The sequence below is a fragment of the Amphiura filiformis genome, chromosome 7, assembly GCF_039555335.1.
Source record: "Amphiura filiformis chromosome 7, Afil_fr2py, whole genome shotgun sequence".
Lineage (NCBI taxonomy): Eukaryota > Metazoa > Echinodermata > Ophiuroidea > Amphilepidida > Amphiuridae > Amphiura > Amphiura filiformis.
Window position 1 is genome coordinate 13,249,740 of NC_092634.1, and position 21,597 is coordinate 13,271,336.

At 36.2% G+C, this 21,597-nt stretch overlaps 1 protein-coding gene across 1 annotated transcript in view; it reads left to right on the forward strand.

The window, feature by feature from the left end:
* LOC140156759 (uncharacterized) overlaps nucleotides 1–18,693 on the forward strand; it is a 60,013-nt gene extending 41,320 nt beyond the window's left edge. Inside the window, exons 2-4 of the mRNA XM_072179720.1 lie at nucleotides 11,315–12,504; nucleotides 12,854–13,055; nucleotides 17,108–18,693. Of these exons, the coding sequence (XP_072035821.1) occupies nucleotides 11,719–12,504; nucleotides 12,854–13,055; nucleotides 17,108–18,459 (2,340 nt within the window). The 5' untranslated portion in view covers nucleotides 11,315–11,718 and the 3' untranslated portion in view covers nucleotides 18,460–18,693. The remainder of the gene's footprint in view (nucleotides 1–11,314; nucleotides 12,505–12,853; nucleotides 13,056–17,107) is intronic.
* The last annotated feature ends 2,904 nt before the right edge of the window (nucleotides 18,694–21,597 follow it).

The following is a 21,597-nucleotide window of genomic DNA, read 5'->3' on the forward strand; positions in this document are numbered from 1 at the left end:
AATTCCAGTATGAGCTTGCTAAATGTACACATGAGGATTTCAGACGCTAATAAAACAGAATCACTGGAATAATAAATAGCTCTATTTTCTTATTTTTTTGTCTTACATACTTACCTACGCTGATTTGAGACTTGTTTGAGCTAACAATTAGCCTATATTACATTTCCGAAGGTGCCCTAGTAATTGAATACCTAAATACAAAACCCACCCAAGTACATGGAAAGTGACTTTGAGTAAAGTAAAACAAAGATGTGTATCATTTTAATTCCTTCAATTAGATTTACATTGTCAATAGGGCAGTTTTACATGCAAATGAGTGGGTTAAACTGTATTATGTATGATTAGCATTTCGGATCTTCGTGGGGGGGGGGGGGTTGGTTATATGCCGAACTTGGGTTGTTTTTTGAATGAATCACATACAAAGACAACAATGTTGGAATGGGAGTACCACTAGTAAGGTATGTATGTTGGTAAGCACACTGCCATGCAATATCAAGCACACACTTTCGTTGTGGTTTAACTCATTGTTTTTTAAAGGTCACTCTCCAGCAATGAATGTGTTGCATGTCCTGGACCTGAGTTGTTCTTTCATACATGCTGGATTTCAATGAATGTCTCCTAAAGTCCTAATCCTCATAGTCCAAGTTGTCATTATCGGAGTACCACTAGAAAGATAATACAAAATAAAAAAAGTACACAAGTCTGAATTTTGATAAGCACACTGCCATGTAATATAAACCATACACTTTCCTTGATTAAACCTTTTTGTTTTCAAAAGTCCAGCAATGAGTGTGTTACAAGTTCTGGACTTGGGTTGTTCTTTCATACATGCTGGAGTTCCCATGTGCAGTAGAATAAGAACACCAGAGCCTATAAATGGTCGAACTAATGTCATTTTTGACAAGTTTCATGATTAGCGATAAAAAGTGTTCTTCATTGGATTAGCTAGTTTGAACAAAATTGAAACAGCACATTTTGTTTTTTGATTTGTAATTATCAAAATGCTGGTTCTCATTACCTTCAAGCTTTTCGAGCATCCGTGCATGATACTGGAATTGTGAAAAATACATTTTCAATAGGGATAAATACTTCGATGAGATGGCATTTTATGTTGTAGTGAATTTATACGAGGGACGTTTTTGGTCCATGTCCACGGTCTGTAACTATGCTGAAACCCTACCGTAAAAATTCCATGTGCAATTCTGCCCAACTAAATCAATTATTAAGTTAAGCCTTCAGCAAATTATTTTTCCTGGTATTCGAAAATTGCGTTAGCATCCCTAAAGCATTTAATCTTCATCATGTGGAGTCAATTTTGGATTTGAATTCAAGTATGAGCTTGCTAAACCTACACCTATGAGGATTTCAGATGTTAACAAAACAGGATCACTGGAATAATAAATAGCTCTATTTTCTTATTTTTGTCGTTTTAATTAACCAACAGTATCTTATCGGTCTAATGTCTTCCAAACAAGTAATTGCCAGCATCAATGTTAGAAACCAACGATTATATTCATCAATTAGTTTCACCTCATTTGAAATGCAAACGGAGAGGATAGAGTTCTTCTTGATACAAATACATATAACTTCAAGTTGTTTAACCTGCTGACGTACACTATGCTTGTAATTGGTATATCTTATTTTGGGAACCTTTTATTTAAGGTAACGGGTTTCTCAAGAACAACTGGACCAATGCATGTTATGTTTCTTCTTCTTAATATGCATTTCATGTAGAATCCAACTGCATGTACTCATAAAGAATTTTAAATTTCTTCAAATTATTAAGATAATTTCTAGATGTGTATGTAATGGACATCCGCACAGGATGGCTAATACATCTTCTCCAAATACAATATTATGTACATTATTGCTATGGAAATAGTGACGTACCGTAATCTAGTCTTGAACATGAATTAAGCTTCATGCAACAAAAATATTTATAAAACCTGTAAAATTCAATTACATGTTCAATGGTGGATAATTAATACCAAAAGTGATTTGTAAACGTTGCTATGATACGCGAGCGAGTGGCAGGGTAAGGCTCTTGCAGGTTGTTACCAAAGCAAACTGACTAGCATGTGATGTGCATTATGATGCTGTTTACCCGTTTCGTATAACTAGCATTTTTATTACTGACATTTCAACCAAAAAAAAAAAAAAAAAAAAGAAGAAAAGATTGTACTATTTCGGTGGTAAATATGCTCACTACAAAATATCACAAACATTAAGCTAATGTAGATTTTCCTCCCTGCGGATGTCCGCGCAGGAAAAATTTTGTTATAATTTTTATTCTTATTATTGTAATAATTGATTTATTATTAGTAGTACTTCATAGTATAGTTTTAGCGTTATTATTATGATTAGTATCAGTACGATAGTATTACTAGTATTAGTATAATTGATAGTACGATAGTATTATAATGTATCATTTAGTATTATTAATATCAGTATTACCTGTGTCATTGTCATTATAATACAAGTATTATAATTATTATCCTCCTTTATTATTATTACTATAGTATTACTCTACTACTACTGCTTACACAACATAGCAAATCAGTGTGCCATTTAAATATAAAATCAACAGCACTGTTCCTGCAATTTGCAAAGCTAATACAGAAGACAAACTGTCAGATGTTTGACACCTTTGTGTTGCCAGTTCATTTCTGTTATGCTTGGAAAACTCTCAGTTGTCACTCCGTATTTGCTATGTCCATGATTTGATGCACTGATTTTAAGTTGTGTATATATATATTATATATTACTATTAGCAACCAAAACTGAATGATTTTAATTCAAATAGCATATAATATGCACACACAAAATGTATAATTTGACATTTGTTTGTCAGTTTTACCCTTTTAAAGTGATACAACGTTAGCGGTTTCTGTCAGTGCGTGGGTCTAAACAAACAAATCATTAGTATACCATGTGTTTGTTACTTAAGATGTATCATTCAAAGTGGAAAATATGACACGTCAATTAGTTGTTTAGATAGTGCCGCCCTTTTAAGAAAAGTGTCTGAATCTGCATAATAATTTTAAGAGTTTTGCGAGTGGGCATTGGATTACGAAAAGGTGAAATATTGATGTATTTGACTATTTTATTGATCTGTTTCTATAAACAGAACAAATAAAAATTCTAATGTAGAATTAATGAACCCCTCAAAAAAGAGTTGTACAAAATACCGTATTTCTTTATTAAACGTTCCTCCGCTAATAACGCCCCTTCCATTTTCGATGAAGTAATATGGACAATAATAACGCCCCTTCCATTTTCGATGAAGTAATATGGACAAGAATGCAAAAAATACCATCGTGTAAACCGTCAGTCATGTTAGTGTCGATCGCTAAATTGCATTGAAAAAACCTATTTAAAGGAAGGTGATCTGATATATTTGGAAATTCAAATTCTTAAAAACTTATGTATAACATAAACTGTTGTCCCTTTCAAGCATTCATGCAAAAAGATCATGTAAATGTTCATTGTAAATGAGACTAATTCTTCATGGAATTACTGACATTTAATACAGCATAAAATTGGTAGTCTACAGTGTTTTTATTAATGATATTCATCATGATCATGTAATAAATTGATATCAAATGAAAGATCCTATTTGTCTCATTAACATACTGAAATTAGGAGTTCCAAATCAGTGTATATCATAAGATATCATCAAAAACTGATGAATTAGTCAAAAATGTGGTGTACCACATTTGATACTAATTCGGCAGGTTTTTGACAATTTCTTCGTTAATATACCAATTTGGAACGCCAAATTTCAATATTTTAATGAGAAAAATATGAGCTTTCACCCGATACAAAAATGACATTTTTGTTATTGGGCGGTTGTTAACATAACCTTATCTGATTGACTATATATCACTTCGATTTTTCTTTTTTGTAATAGCGGAAATTCAGATTGTTTTAAAAGCTTCAAAATCGCTAAAATAAATGTGTTTACAGTTCGTAACTATCATGCACTTATATTATACTGATTCGCTTCGACGAAAAGTGACAAGGTTTCAGAACGAAAAAAGCAATAATATGTTGAATGAGTGATAACCTCAAGTAAACTTTATTATATTGGCTATTTGTTGTGATGTGAATTGTATTGATCATTTTGGAACAACTTAATAGCGAAGTAATTGACGAGGTAACCATGGTGACGGGCACACGGGTGATTGCTTAGAATCATTCACGAGTTTCAGATAAGAGTCAGAACACAGATTCTATTAACCACAAGCTGAATCCCGATACGGCCCTAAATCTTTATCACGTGATGGATACGGAATAAATCGTAAATTCTTTAGGGAATAGATCGGGACGGGGTTGTTGCCTGGCCCTAGGCCATTCAGCGAATGTGTGAGCTTGCTAGCGAGATTCTATATTTTGTGACGTCATCCACACAGTGCATCCACTCTGCCTTGTAACTGAAAACTCGAAGTTAGTAAAATATTACTTTGCAAGAAAATTGGCTGTTTGAGGTAACGTTCTTTGCAATTAAATTTCTTATTTAACGCATTTTATTGATCAACGTCTATTATCGGTCTAACACATACACCAATCTGCGAATGCTGTACATCCGGTTGTTGTACAGTTTGAGCGCATTAAAGATTTGCTTTAAAAGTGATTTTAGGTCTGGACTCAGCTCAGCTCACCTAACATGTCTAAATTGGTCGCAGATATAGCTTAGGCTTACATAGCGCACTTACCCACAAATGAAGACCTGAGCGCAAGAAGACCGTAAGTCCATATTTGGCATTTTGAGATATGATTTTAAACTTTTTAAAATAAGATAATTTGGATACCAAAAAAGCCATAATATTGATACTTCTCAGGTACATGGGTATAGGCAAGAAGAATTATTTTTTTATATCAACCAAGTAAATATCTGCAATATTGATCGATTTTTCATTTTTGGACTTACGGTTTTATTGCACTCGGATTGAAACAAAAGCTTATAACTCAAAACTGTTTAACCATGTTGGTAATCTATTTGACACCTTGTTTGTTGAATTTGAAGGTTGTTTTAAAATTTGACCTCGGTTGACCTTTAACCGGAAGTGGCCCTCTAACTCATTAACCGAGGTCAAAATATGATAAATTATATATCTTCGTAATCGTTGTGATGAGACGAGTAATTTAACATGTCTCTTGACGACATTGGACAATTTTCGACGTGACCCCTATGGGGAGGGGGCCAAATGTCTAAAAATTGTCAACATTTTTGTCTTCATCCAATACATTCAAAACCACCTGTAACTTAATTTACTCAAAAGTGGACTTACAGTCTTCTTGCGCTCAGGTCTTCAAATATTATTCCACATAGACAATTTAGATTAGTTTAGATTAGGTCCCCGTTAAGATGACAACAAGCGAGCTTTAAAAAGGGACAAATTCATATGAATCATGTATAATCACTTCTTTCGTGTGCTATTGACCTTCAGAAAAGGTTCATTGCAGTGTGACAATTTGATGGACTTTACATTGGCGGTTTTCAAGTTCTTGGTTTTCATGCTAGTCCTGTGGCACGTAGTTTCCCATTGTTGGAAACACTCTCACCAGCATTTGTTATAATAAAAAGTCAGATGTAAAGATACGTCACCTGTCGATCAAACGGTTTATGATTTGTAGTGATGATTGGTATTCCCGTTGAATTTTCTGAAAACGCATTAAAAAAGGAAATACCCTATGGTTTGTTTCTCACCTTCAAAAATATAAACCGTCTCAAAGGTTAAGTTTTAGTAATAGGAAACTTTCCTTGCTGAAGAAACTATGCCAACAATGCCAACCAAACACTCTGATCTATTTAAGTTTTAATTTAAATCTGGTCAATTTTTGACAAATCGACGTTGCGACTGAAACCTTCAGTCTTCAGCTGGGTTGTGCTGCAAATGACCTTGAGTACCGGTAAACAACTTTTATCACCTACTTTGCGTGCCAACATATCAACCTTATCGTCTAACTTAGAATGTTTTGCCCGGACTCGTCCACCTTGGAGGGACGGTTCCCATGGTTACTCAGTCCTCACGCAGATTGCCTCTTTCACACCTCGGTTGGGACAGAATCATAAAGGACATTCCTCGTAAATGATCGTACTGGAACACACCGACATTGCCTGGTCAATAATTACATTGTACAGCAGAGACACTAATATCAATACCCGGGATCGATACACGTGAATGTGCTATGCACGATTTGATATTCAGGCGATAAATCTTTGGATACCGGGATAGAAAATGATGAATATCTCCCGTGAGTTACTTGACTTAACTGCTCAGGCCGGCGTGGCCCTTTGCCCTATGCCGAGTAAGCCTCCTCCATTCAGTTATGTCTGTTGCTTGTGTCTTTGCTTCATGTGGGGTCATTCCCTCTGAATTTGGTCCTTCCATCTGAATGGTGGACGACCTGGTGGTCTTTTCTTGCTGAAGTCATTAATGTAGGCTTGGTGGGGAAACCGATGTAGAGGCATCCTGAAGATATGCCCAGCCCATTTCAAACGTCTCCTGCAGATAACATCATTGATGGAGCTAGTGATGTTGAGACTCTGTCTGATGGAATTGTTGCGGATTTTGTCAAGTAGTGAAACTCCAAGCATTGCCCTAAGGCATCGCATTTCAAAAACATCCAGTCTGTGTCGATCGGATTCACGTAACGCCCAGGATTCTGACCTATAGGTGGCAATAGGGGGATGAGCGACTGGTAGATCCTTACTTTCAGCGATCTGGTGATGTCATGGTTAGACCAGATGGTATTTTTCAATCTACCAAATCTCCCGTAATTGTGTTATTCTAAAGAAGCCGCTTTTGATTCTTGCACTGAATATATGTGTTGAAAGGATATGATAGTCGTTAGCTTGCGTATTGAGAAAGAACCGTGCGCATTGAGCTCAAAAACTGACAAAGATTCTGATTTTATATGTGCCGAACTATAGCGCAGCGCAGGCCACTGGTGGAGGCAGTCTAAAAGCAGATGACCTCATGACGTATACCATGCTCACTGACAGAGGTCAGTCACCAGGCAATTGTCAATGGCGATTTCTGCCATGAAGATATCGGGGCGATGACACTGTGCGGAAGTTACTGGTATAAGGTCATTTGCAGCACAACCCACCTGGAGACTGAAGGTTTCAGACGCAATGTCGATTCGTCCGTCAAAAATAGATATGTCTGGTTGACCAGATTTAAATTAAATCTTAATTTCAACATACCCAGATTATAGATAGTCTACAAAGTTGAAAATAGACTATAGTACGTAATGGACTCTTAACTGGATTGTAGATAACCCGCCATTTTGTGAATATAATATTTATCCTTTAGTATTATTAGCAGTACCTGAATTATTACTATTTACTATTACTACTACCATGACTACTGCTTGCACAACTTAACAAACCATTGCGCCATTTTAAATATAAAATCAACAGACTATTCCTGCATTTTGCAAAGCTAATACAGAAGACAAACTGTCAGATGTTTGACACCTCGGTGTTGCCAGTTCATTTCTGTTATGCTTGGAGAACTCTCAGTTGCCATTCTCCGTATTATTGCACTGATTTTAAGGTTGTGTCACTTTATTATGCACACACAAAATGTATAATTTTAAACTTGCTTTTAAATTTTACTCTTTTTAAGGGAACTGGAATGAGCGTTTTGAGCGTTTCGACAGCATTTTTTGTGGGACATGAGAGCACATCAGACCTATCGAATTGCATTCTGAATACGAAGAATGTCTTTCTGATATCAAATAATTTTCATTTTATGAAATTCACGATACAATACAAATTTTATGACAAATAATTAAAATTTGATATTTTTCACATTTTGGAGATATAACAGTCTTCGAAGTAAATTTTATAAATTTAATGATATAGTCTTAAAGTGTATGTAGCTGGGAGGAAAAGCCGACGATCAATTGAAAATTTTGACCTTTCATATTGAAGATATGGATTTTTTCCCAAAAAGACCTAATTTTTTTGGTGTTTTGGGAAAAAATCCATATCTTCAATACTTAAGGTCGAAATGTTCAATTGATCGTCGGCCTTTCATCCCACCTACATACACTTTAGGGAGAATCATCAGATTTATAAAGTTTACTTCGAGTACTAATAAATATCAAAAATATCAATTTTAATGATTTGCCATAAAATGTGTATTACATTGCGAATTTCAAAAAATCAAAATTATTTGATATCAGAAGGCCATTTTCGTATTCAGAATGCAATTCGATATGTCTGATGTGCTCTAATGTCCCACAATAAATACTGTCCAAACGTTCATATCCCTTCCCTTAAGTGAGACAACGTTTAATGGATCAAATCATTAGTATATGATGTGTTGGGTACTTGATATGTATCATTATATACTGGAAAATGACACGTAAATGATTAGTTGTTTGGATAGTACAGCAATTTTAAGTGAAGTGTCTGAATCTGCATAATGATATTGAAATATAATTATGCAAATTCAGATACTTCCCTTTAGGCGGGTCGGAGGGGAGTATCACCTAGCGGATTTACACTCAAATATGGAGACAAATAAAGCTGACATACAAGAGGACAGGTATAGGTTCTGTAAAGGAGATCAAGGCTTGATAATGTGTGTCACCCCCCTGTATGATTTTTTCGGAGCAGGAAAATGTCCCAATCTTTCATTTTGATATATTATTGGCCTTATCTCAAGAACCGCAAGACTTATGAAAATAAAAATGTAATTATTGGCTTCCTTGATTCATTTCCTCTAAGTCCAACATATTGAAAACTACACTGTATTTTTTTTAGTTAAATGGCTAAAACTGGGAAACAAGGCTGCTGCCACTTAAGCGTGGTATCCAAGACTGTTCATGTATGATTAAATGATGAAGCGATTTGTGATATACAACACACATCTATTTGACCCCGCAAGAAAACCTCATTTGAACCCATCTCGGTCAGTCAGTGTTGCCGATACCTTAAAAGCAGTGAAAGAAGCACAAAGGCGTGGCGAATCAACAATAATAATATTGACCTCCCACTCTAAGCCAAATTTCAATTAAATACGCTTGTCTTAGGCCTATATTACACTGATTTGCTTCGACGAAAAGTGTCAGGGTTTCAGAATTAGAAAAACGATAATTTGTTAAGTGGTAACCTCAAGTAAACTTTATTGGCTATTTGTTGTGATGTGAATTGTATTGTATTGATCATTTTGGAACAACTTAATAGCGCAGTAATTGACGAAACCACCATGGTGACGGGCACACGGGTGATTGCTTAAAATCGTTCATGAGTTTCAAATCAGAGTCAGAGTGACAAGTGCTATCACAGAGTATACATAACCTGAGAGGGCATTAAATTCATGGGTGTTCTTTTACAACGCAAACCGATGACAAATTTCGGTGGCTTGCGAGTGAAAAAGTGATTTTGGGTCTGGACTCAGCTCAGCTTACGTAACATGTGTAAATTGGTCGCAGATATAGCCTACATATCACACAAGATATTATTACACATTTACACGTAAACCAGATACGATTGAAAAGTTTTAACTTAAAGAGACTTTTAGATTAGATCCCCGTTTAGATGACAACAGGCGAGATTTCTTAAAAGTGACAAATTCATATGAACCATGTAATCTCTTCTTTATGGTGCTTTCCTCGGCCAGCACCTGTTATAATAAAAGTCAATGGGTGGCACAAAATGAGATTATTCTAGTAGAATTGTTGCTAACATACCTGTTGACACGAGAAGTGGTCACCAACAATTATGTTTTCTTTTTTGTCGAGGCAGAGAAGCTGGAGTATAAACCAACACCTTTTCCTGGCTCTCGTACATGAAGCAAGTCAGAAAATTTCTAATATTATCCCAAGGACAAGACCCAAAGTATTGGTATGATATTATTAAATATTTTGTTATCAGAGAGAGAGGACACAGTGTTGGTTCCTCACATTTGTCCCAAATCGTGGAATGGCCCTTTATCATTTTGTCTTTATTTCTTAGTTGATTTGATTTTAAAGACACTGTCTGGTAATTATAAAATACACTCCTGTACGAAACGGATTCTTATCTGGATTGGTAACCAGGCATTTTATGCGTAATATATTCCAATAGCTATAGCAACATCTATGACGACAATGGCTTATTGTGCCAGCTTTATTGGAAGCGCTCATGTTATTTATTTGTCCTTGCTTGGTGTGTATGGTGATAATTATGTTAATCGAACTATTCATAGAGAATCTCCTTTGGATATACATAAGTAAATGGTTCGAAAAATTAAAGCAGCAGGCACCTTATTTAGCGGAGTACAAACTAAATACTAACACTAACAATTATGATGAGAATTCATTATAAGCGTGTGCCTTTCAAAACCCGATATATCCATTTTACCTTGACTCAGGTAGTTGTCAAAATACTCTAAAATATATATATACTGTACACTGATAGGATACAACTTCTTGGAATCATAAATATGTAGTGTTGAATTTGTTCTCAAAGAAATATTCATATAATCCTGCCGCAAACTACTAGTATTGTTTTTTTTTTATCAAGTTAGAAATGTGTTTCTTTGCTGGTTTTCATAAATGTTGTTCTATGAGTGGCACAAAGTGATAATATTGGGGAGTAGAATTGTTGCTCATAAACCTAAGTGGTCACCAACGAATATGTTAATGTCGTTTGAAATGTTTTGGCCCGAATGACCACCTGTCTCCATTTCGACTTTTGATGTCAGTATTGCGTCTGAAAAAAAAGTACATTTGTGCTTTTGAGACAGAACTCCAGCCATTAAATGAACAACTTTGCCCACTAATGACCACGTACCAACTATACTAAGGTGACGAAAAGACAATTACAGTGACACAAACTTCCAGCTCCCTGGAAATCTAATGGTGCGACCTCCCTGGAAATCTAATGGTGCGACCCCTAAACCGACCAACACGAGCAACAAACAAATCGCGTACATTTCTGAGAAATGCTTGCATCTGGGAAATTATCAAAAATTTTATTTGAGGAAAATAGCTAATAATTATGTGTTTTGTGTGTGTGTGTATATGACTGGGTAAAAGATAGGGATAGTTGGTCTTATACATGTTAAAGGTTTTCCTGAGTTGAAGCACTATTTACGTCTGCCTGTGCAGAAAAATGCGATTAATATCTTGTTGATGATTTAAAATGACATCCTGTTTTGTATCCATTCTGCAACTGACATTTACTACAAATCAGGTTACCTCGTAACTGGGCGTATGCATGCATCTCATTAGATTATTAGTTTAATTGAGTGCCGACTGAAAATCTGATAAACATATTAATGTAATTATTGTTATTATGCTTATATTACAGCCATCATGTGATGTATATTTAGAATGGGCGGACCGTCACAGCAGACGACACGATGATTACAACCAGTTTGTACTGTAATACCTACAATAATATGCAAACATTTCTACATATATGTGCCCCAACGACGGCGCCGATGAAGCCAGCAATAATTGAAGAAGTAACATACAACACAACTTTATTCAGCGTATCAACAATCTTCAGTTTATGTTCATAACATCTTGATCAGGTATAAATAGCAACTGAATGACGAACTCAAGTAGCGTGTGCTCTTCATTATTGTATGGATCGTAAGAAAATTGTGATTTAATCTTAAGATGCGGTATCTATGGCAACTGTACAAAACCTGCATGTTTCATCTTCATCTTTCGTATTAGCGTCATAGTAGTTGTTATCGTCTAATAGAAATGGTGGTTAACACAACCGATCAGGAAATTTTGAGATACAACGCAATTTTTTGGGCCACCCTCATCCCAATTTGTGGGGTAGAAAATATTTTATGTCTATTCGCGGTGTCTTCAAGAAAGCGATGGAAAAGTCCCGATGTTCTGCTCTTCTCTTTCATACTTGCGCATTTTATTACTCTCATGATACCTCTATTTATGTATACAATAGTTATATTACTTCAACGAAATTGGACAGGAAGCACATGTAAATTTTTAGTTTGGTGCGTTATGAGTTTACGGATCGTAAATTCTCTACAAATTGCATATGTCTCTATGGATAGAGTGTGGACATTAAAATGGCCCGGTTCATATCGCATACATAATACAGCAAAGCAAAGTGCAAGAACCGCTATGTTCATCTGGATATTCAGTCTTGCTATTGGCACAATTCCAATGCTTGGTTGGCCTACAGAGGATGGCAACAATTTTCAGCATTGTAGTTTAATTTTAAAAGTCGCCGGTTACGGTTTTGCTATGTGTATTGTCGTAATCATTCTTGGCAGTTTTTTTTTTTTTTTTACTTGCACAATCACAATTTTGTTCAATGCACTTCTGAGAACCGAAACATTGGAAGCAAGTCTCTCTACGAGCGTCACCAAACAGATACCAGAAATTGTGATTGAAAGTGAGACGGGAGAGAAGACTGCGCATGTACCAATACAGCGGGAAAGACAAAACAAGCAAATTTGCATACTTGTTGCCGCAGTGGTGATTATATTCTATTCGGTTGGCGACCTACCATTCGTTGTAAGTGATTTTATAAAGACATAATATAGCCTATTTTATTATTGAGAATAACAAAAAACAAACACCCCTACCCCTCCCACACACACCCCACACCCACCCCACTAAGCTGGTCTTTACACGCTCCGGTATACTCCTAAATGTACTTCTGTATTGATTTTACAAATAAAGAGACTAAAGTAATGATGATGATAGTGGCGGTGATGATGTGACGACGACGATGATAATTATGATGATGATGATGATGATGATGATGATGATGATGATGATGATGATGATGATGATGATGATGATGATGATGATGATGATGATGATGATGATGATTAAAGTTATTATTATTTACTTTGAACAGGTTATAAACATCATGGCGTTACTGAGTAACTTCGACCCTGTCTGGATGCCTATATTGATTATGTGGTCCTCCTTGGCGACCCTCTTCTTACAGCCAATTATGTTTGGTGTCCTCTCATCTAGGTATAGAAGAGGATATTATCAAGTATTTGTCAATGTCGGCATTGGGTTCGGATGTGTGGAGTCATTAGAAAATGAAAATGGTAAGAGGATTGATACATTTGTCAAGAGATGTCGTAGAAACCATTTACTTTGAAACCACCGTGATGGAAAAATGAGAAGAGGCTTTTCTGAAATTCAATTACATAATATAATTAATTTCCATCCGCAGTTTTCGTCGAAAACAGATTAGTGATATTATTTACAAACTTCTCCTTACCCCTCCCCTCCTCACTGCTCATCACCAACAACCAAAACAACCTCAGTTCCAAAGTCAAAGTATTTAGCATACGTACAACAACAACGGCTCAGAACCTGACCTAAAGTTGTGGCGCATAAGTTGAGTTATTTAGTTTTGGAAATAAATCTGAAACTGGACCTTACTTTTTGCAATTTTGCTACATTGCGTCTTGAACTTTCAGACTTCATCAGGCAACTGATCCTCTAGACTGGTCACATGATAGACGGTTAGGTAACGTCTTCATGGCCCGGTCCCATATATGTTAAAGCTGAGCCCCCTTTAATAGTGATGCTTGCTCAATACGCGCCCAGATGGCTTTTACGACTCTCTATAATGCCGGGGACTTTGTTTGATCTTGTCTCATACATTGGGACTGGGCCATCAAGACGATACCTAGCCGTCTATCACATGACCAGTCCAGCGGATCAGTTGACTGATGAAGTCTGAAGGTTCCAGACGCAACGTAGCAAATTTGCAAAAAGTAAGTTCCAGTATTAGATTTATTTTCAAAACTCTGTTTAAAACTAAGAACATCCATTCGACATTATATATTACGAGTGTAGACATGGTATAGACAAAAAGCAATTATAGCATATTGTGTTAGGGATGAAATTAAAACTCGACCGGTTGTTGACCGCCGGTTCCGTCCGGTTTCCATTGTTTAGAACAATAAAGGAAGCGATTTTTGGCGAGCCGTTTGGAAATTTTACCCCCCGGCTCATAATTATTGCACAGCCCCTCAACACGGCGCTCAAAATATGTCTCTTATTGTCAATTGACATGAATTCAAAACCCACCCAAGTCCATGGGAAGTGATTTTGAGGAAAAAACCTGTGGATCATTTTAATTCCTTCAGTTAGATTAACCTGGTCAATATGATAAGTTTACGTTCAATTGAGTGGGTTAAACTGTATTAGGTATGACGATTAGCATTCCAGGGACTTCGTGGGGGTTCATTTTTTTTAATCATATACAAAGACAACAATGTTGGAATGAGATTACCTTTAGTAAGATCATACAAAATAAAGCACACATGTATGTATAATGTTGATAAGCATACTGCCATGTAATATAAACCACACACTTTCCTTGATTAAGCCCATGTTTGTTTCAAAAGTCACTCTCCAGCCATGAATGAGTTACAAGTGGATTTTTATACATACTGGATTTCAATCAATGTGTTACAAGACTCAAATCCTGTACTCAGGTGGTTCTTTCATATATGTGACCCATCACATCGAAACAGACCACTTCATGGCTAGCTTCATTGGCAGATAACAATGAAAGAAGATGGAAAAATATAAAGAAAATAAGAAGAATTCTGAGCTTGTTTTGCCTCATAAAAGATTTTTACTGTATCTGATTTCAACAAGTAAGGTGTCAATTTCAAGCTAAAAAGCAGCAGTTTATCCTAGTGTTTAAATCTCCATTTTCATTTCTGCCGCAAGGTGGTCTGTTGCGATGTGATGGGTCACATATGCTATTTTTCACATGCTCAATAGACACAAAGGATGAATTTGAGTTGTTCTTTCATAATTTGGCCAACGTATGGACTTGGGTGGGTTTTGTATTCATATATTCAATTATATACGAAGGTCATTCAAACAGTTCTACCTCCTCTCTTATAACTTTGGTTCTGTAAATATCAGCGTCTTCAAAGTTAGCATGCTTATACATTAAAATGTCAGCTACAAATGAGAGGAAATATATATTGATACCATTTTCAGATTCTTGTAAGCGACCTCAGAAGCAAAATAAGATTTGATGCACCGGAACAAAATTTGATGCACCGGTGCAAAATCGTATAGCGCCAATGGTGCATAATTAAAGCAGAAGCCATTTTGAATCCTACATGTGCTTCCTCTAATCAGGGAAGTGATCTAATCGTCTATTTTCAAGGCTAAATTTGAAAAATGTCATGACAACCGCATATTAAACGTCCCAAGGGATGCATGAGAAAGAAACTGATGACAGAAATTATGACTTTACTAATTCAAAAATAGGTCGCCTGAAATATATTGTGCGCTAGAAATGCAAAACCGGGTCCCGAGATATTTTATATCATAAAACCCCCATTAACTTTACCTTCAATATTCAATTGACCTTGAATGTTTTTAATGTGACATTTACAGACCGTCAAAACATGGATATAAGTTTCAATAAATTGGTAAATCCTTTAAATTCCATGGAGTTAAATGTAGTAGTCAAACACAGTTAAATCAGTTTCTTCGAAGTCGCCATTATATTTACATGTACGAAGCATGCACAAGTCTCAGCGCAAAATATTTGTCTCGACTATTGAAGAGATTCATCAGGAATACAGTTATCAGATATCAAAGTTTTCATAGTACAACTATATTTTATGGTCGCTGAATATATTTTATGGTCGCTGAATATACACAAAATTTAATGTTAAAGAACTGATAATAATATATTATGTTATATCTTTAGTAAATGTACATGTAAATGTACGATCAAGTCACTAGCTAACCTTGGGCATTGTAATCCTAAATACGATTTGGTCGTGCGTCCATTTATTATTCTCTAACCGATTTCCTAAATAAGCTTAAAAACTTTCATAATGCATCAAAAATATCCTACCTACAATTTTGCGCTTAAAACAAAACCGGCTTCTCAAAGATACTAAAATAAAATTACAGAATAAAATGGTCGGTATAATGGAGAATTAGATGCAACTTTATTTCCATAAGCTTATACGGTGCAAGCTTCAATGGCAGCCTTAGCCGCGACGGGGACGTACCCAGCTATCTCACCTAAAATGTGAAATGATGCGGCCTTGAAGGGTATTTTAAACTGCATTCTATAACCCGTGTTACACGTAGACAAAAGAATGATGACAGTTTACAACACAAAAGAATCTAACATCGAATTTTAAGCGGCTTTAGTCCACCCAATTGGGCAGTCACAACACCAGTTAGGTGCTGCGGGGACCCAAAAATAGTCGATCAAATCCTGACCATGACTTGGCTCGTTGGATTCGTCTATATACCCATTTGAATGACAAAAAGTGCAGTTTCAAAAGTGACACATTTGGATATATCCTCCTTCAGATCGATCCCGCCGTCTTTTTGTATTAGGTTCATTACAGTGCAGCAGATTTAACACTCGCTGCGCTCTGTCCATATAATCTGTGTGTTTTAAGGGGAAAGTCTATGTAAATTTTGGCATTCTTGAAATGTTCTCTTTTTCATTCAAATTGGTATAAGTTTGGGAAATAAAGTCATATCGTGCCGATTGGAGGTGTCAAAATATACATAACAAAATTCTCCATCTTGTTGCTCCATTCTTTTAAGTGTAAACATACTTTTTGTGTGCAGTTAAGATTTGTATACCTGTACAGGGTGTCCCTGAAAGAGCTGTATCATTGGACACTGAATGAATTTTGACAATTGACCACTCCGTTTTTGAAATAAAATAATTTTACGTAACTACCCCATTTTCAGCCCTTTCCACGGAGTCAAATATCTGTCAATGACAATAGACACCTCATGCGCTGATGATGCGCAGTGATTAGCACTCCGAGTACAGATCATCGACTGATATTTGAATCCGTGGAAACGTTTGAAAATGAGAGAGTTCGTAAACTTCCAATATTTCACGAACAGTGTGGTCAATTGTCAAAAAAGTATGTAATAGCCGATTTATTCATTAACCACACCAGATATTTTAGTTACGTTTAGTTGTGGCGTTAAAATACCCAAACAATTAAGTTTTGGACGATACAGTTCTTTCAGGGACACCCTGTATAAAACAATCATGTATATTTTCAGCACTAGTGACTGTGGCACTACGTACAACCCTATATAACGAGTTCGTAATTTGATTTAATTTCAGCAATGTTACACAGGCAGGATACTACTGACTCATTGGATGTATTTGACAACGACGAGGAGGATGATAGAATCTGCTACCCCGTACCCGATCCTGCAGGGTTTGGATTCACTCAATCCATGGAGCTTGATGACCCGCCCAAGTATGAGGTAACGCCTCCTATTGAAGGGACTCGAACCAACAGCCAAGTGGTTGTCAGGTTCCAGCAATCGACAGGCAAATCAATTTATGCAGGTGCTTTAGAGTTTGATAACATTGGATTTAGGGAAGAAGATGAAGAAGAAGGTAGCGGAGTTGTTGATGACGCTTTGCATGATCATCGCCATAAGAAACATAAATTATCCTCAAAAGAACGCCGCGCGCAGTTTCAGGCTCTTAAAACAATAAGAAATGAACACAGAGATAAGTTAAATCCAGATCAGAAACAAAACTCGAAAGGTCATTCCGCTAATCAGTCAAGAAATCGACACAGAAAAGTTGAGAGACTATCTGAATCTAAATCACGCGGGAATAAGAGACATATAGTAAGACAGAATAACGTTCATACCGTCCAGGCTGACGTTGAAAAAGACAGTATCGTAAGCAGTATTTCTAGTGGTGTAGGTGACAAATATAAAGCTACACACCGAGGTGATGGGAAAACTAAGAACAAACGAACAGAAGATAATCAAGACGTATCTTCTAAAAAGTCATCATTACCATCACCGACCTCAAAATCCGAAAAAGTGTCTTCAACTGAAAGTGCTCTTCGCAGTCATGGTAGCGGTCGCTATGAGGCCATACGTGATAAAATTATGCAGGAAATGTCTAACGTTGGATCAGGTGAACTTTATGATATACCTGAAGATCCAGCTGAAGATTCCTTGGAAACTAATAGTAGTGGTCCCTTCAACACATTTGATGGGTCCTTGACATCAGAAACTGATATACAGATATCGGGTGAGAGTTTGCGATTGGAAGAACTTGATGTTGGGAAATTACGATCTATTGATTCACAAGAGACAGTTCCCATTGTTAGTTCCGATGATGATGAGAGGAAACGAATTAGTTTTCAATTTTCAATGTCGGGATCTGATGGCGGGAAAAGTGATAACGATTCACAGTACTCATTTCGGGCTGTAGGTGTTGGCTCCATTGATTACGGTAAAAGTCACCCTAATGATAACATCATAGGTTTACCAAACGCCTGTCCTGATCCAGAATCAAGTTTTGACATCAATTTCCCCGACTCGGTTTCATCCAAATCACCATCGGCTAAAGAAATGAGAAAAATATACAAGAATTCTAAACCTGGAAAGTCATTGTTAAATTCAATTCAGGCTGAAAATGTCCAGGATGGTATCGTGTATTTGTAGGCGCAGGCGCCTTGCACAATTAATTGGTAACAGTTCACAGCACCTAGGGATCAACTCAAATCTCGACCACCGGTTGACCACCGATTCCGGGCGATTCCGTCCGGTTGGAGCCGGTTTCTATTGTTCTAAACAATGGAACGCGGTTCAACTGCCGGTCAACCGGCGGTCGAGTTTTGATTTGATCACTTAAATTTTATTATTTGAGATTCAAATAAAACTATCACTTTGATATAATTGTATCGTTGTGTGTGTCATTTTTAGAGGCTTCAAGTTCATAGGTATTGTATCATTCATGTTTTTTTTTCTTATTTAACCCGGGTGAATCATTCAATCTTCTCCGATGATGCACAGCTAGGCGTTACCCTAACCGACACTGGCTGAGGGGTCTTTGTCATTAGTACATCTGCCCCACAATTTAAATGCGTCGAAGACCTTAATCATAATCAGTTTCAAAAGATTGTATTAATTAATCTTTCACCAACATTTAGGCTCTAATATCATGAAGTAATTATCGAATTTAAACAATCTAAATTATGGATGAAATTAATTCTCATTTAGAACCTTCATAACAATATTAGCCAAAAGTCAAAGAATCAAAGAGTACCGGAGAAACGTTCTAGCTTTAAGACGCAAATTATCGTTCGATTTCGTGATCTTTACATCTTTACGGAGTTACATTAACTGTACTCCACGACATTCGACATCTGTATTCTTTGACTATATCTTTGGCGAAGAGTCAAATCTTAGAATTAGTTCCAGGCGACTCTTTCATCATCTAAACAAACCATCTGGAGACAGACGCCCTGTTTTTTTTGTGTGTGTTTTTTTTACGACGGCTGATTTTCGAAGTGAAATTTATTCTCACAAAACGATGGTCTTCAACGTTCCATCATCCGACAGAACAACTTTAAGCTTTTAAGATATGATTTACATGTTCTTGAAAAGGAAAAAAACGACTCACCTTTTGTAAGAAAAATCGCGGATGCAAAACCAAACGCAGGGTTTAACAGATACTCCATTCGAGTTGAGAAAAACTATGGCTTGATCTAACAGACACTGCAACAGAAACCATTTTGGTGTTATTATAAAATACCACAGAATAGTATATTAAATGTATACTCTTAGACACATAAAATAAGGGGATACGGTTTTATACAGGGTCAAAAAATGAAAATGCCCCAATTATGGCAAAACATATTATATCAACTTATTAAATCCTCTAATTACAAGGGTCAAAAAAGGGTAGAGTTTGCTCTATCTTTGAGTTATAGTTTAACCTCTAATGACAGCCTAGGGAAATTGTTTCAGAATGCTCCAATGTCTTTCAAAAATGTGTCAAATTCTTGGTCTTATCGTATGTGAATAAACAAAGTTTTGCCCTGACAAGTGCACAATGAGTGCCATAGGTACAATTTATAATAAGAACATTTCTTATTTTTAAGTCCTGTATAAAACCTTCCCGCCCCTTATTTTATGTGTTTCACTGTCCATATTATGGTATACTTTTAACCCAATGGCACCAATGTTTAGCTACATGGGTCTCCTCTATTCAGTGATACCAAAATAAGTACAAACATTCCCCACATAATATTGTTATGACGTCATAATGTGAGTACACCTTTACAGTATACGGCAAATTGAATTTCGGTTAAAAATTCTACGAAGGTTAAAAATTCTACGAATATTTTACTAAATATTAAAGGAAATGACTATTTCAAACTAAATGCCATCTATAAGTCGATATCTGTTGGAATGATTTCGCAAAAACAAAATGAAAATCACAGACTTAACTGTAGAAACCTATGATGGCGTCACCCTCTACGATTAGCTTAAGTCATTTGGGTTTAAACACAAGCGTTTTTATGCCGGATAAAAAACCTTAGGGGAATTGGCCCCCTTCGTAGTATATAGGGTTAATATGTTATACTGTGATAACAACAAAATGGCATCTGTTGAAATTAATGCTAGATTAGAATATAATTTAATTGGTCTAAATTGACCAATCAAAGACAATTCTCCCACGTATGTCGAATGGTTTGTACAGGAGCACAAGCTGTCTGTTATATATCTGTTGGAATAATTTCGCAAAAAAAAATCATAGACTTTTAAACCTGTGGCGGCGTCACTCTCTTCTATGTAATTTTTGATAGTCGGATAGATGGGCCTACAATTAGCTTTAGTCATTTGGGTTTAAACACAGGCGTTTTTATGAAGATGAAAAACCGCGGGGTAAGGTCCCCTTCGTAGTATTAGGGTTATAATTGAAGACATAATTAAACAAGACTAGTTTGCATCTGACGTCAGGGCAAAGGCGCGGCGCGGCGTGATTGGTTGCGTTGCTTACCTGCGCAGTACGGTATTTTTGGCCTGGTTGACAGGACGTCAATTTGCAAACTAGTGGTTTTAATTCGGTCCTCAATTAAAATAATCTGTGATAACAGCAAAATAGTTTCTGTTGAAATTAATGCTAGGTTAGAATATAATTTCATTGGAGGATAAATTTACCAATCAAAGACAATTCTCCTACCAAAATGGTTTCTGTTGAAATTAATGCTGGGTTATAATATAATTTCATTGGTCTAAATTGACCAATCAAAGACAATTCTCCTACCAAAATGGTTTCTGTTGAAATTAATGCTAGGTTAGAATATAATTTCATTGGTCTAAATTGACCAATCAAAGACAATTCTCCTACCAAAATGGTTTCTGTTGAAATTAATGCTAGGTCTATGGTATAAATTTACCAATCAAAGACAATTCTCCTACCAAAATGGTTTCTGTTGAAAGTAATGCTAGGTTAGAATACTTTTTGATTGGTCTAAATGGACAATTTCCCCACGTCTGTCGCTAGACGGTTTGTACAGGAGCACGAGACGTTTGCAATCGTTCATGAGAAAATATATTTCTTTTGAATGAGTAAAGAACACTTAGGCTGATCTTTGAAAACAATGAAACTGCCATGATTCCAATTTTGATATGGTTGGGTTAGTATTTGCATAAAAGTCATGGACCACGTAAGAAGAGTGCAGGCACTTTTATTTCACTTCGCTACAAACATTTTGGCACGGTAAGTTTATTTCCAGATGGCAGTAACAAGGAAGTACGTGCTGCGGCATTCACATAAAAACAAGATAACTT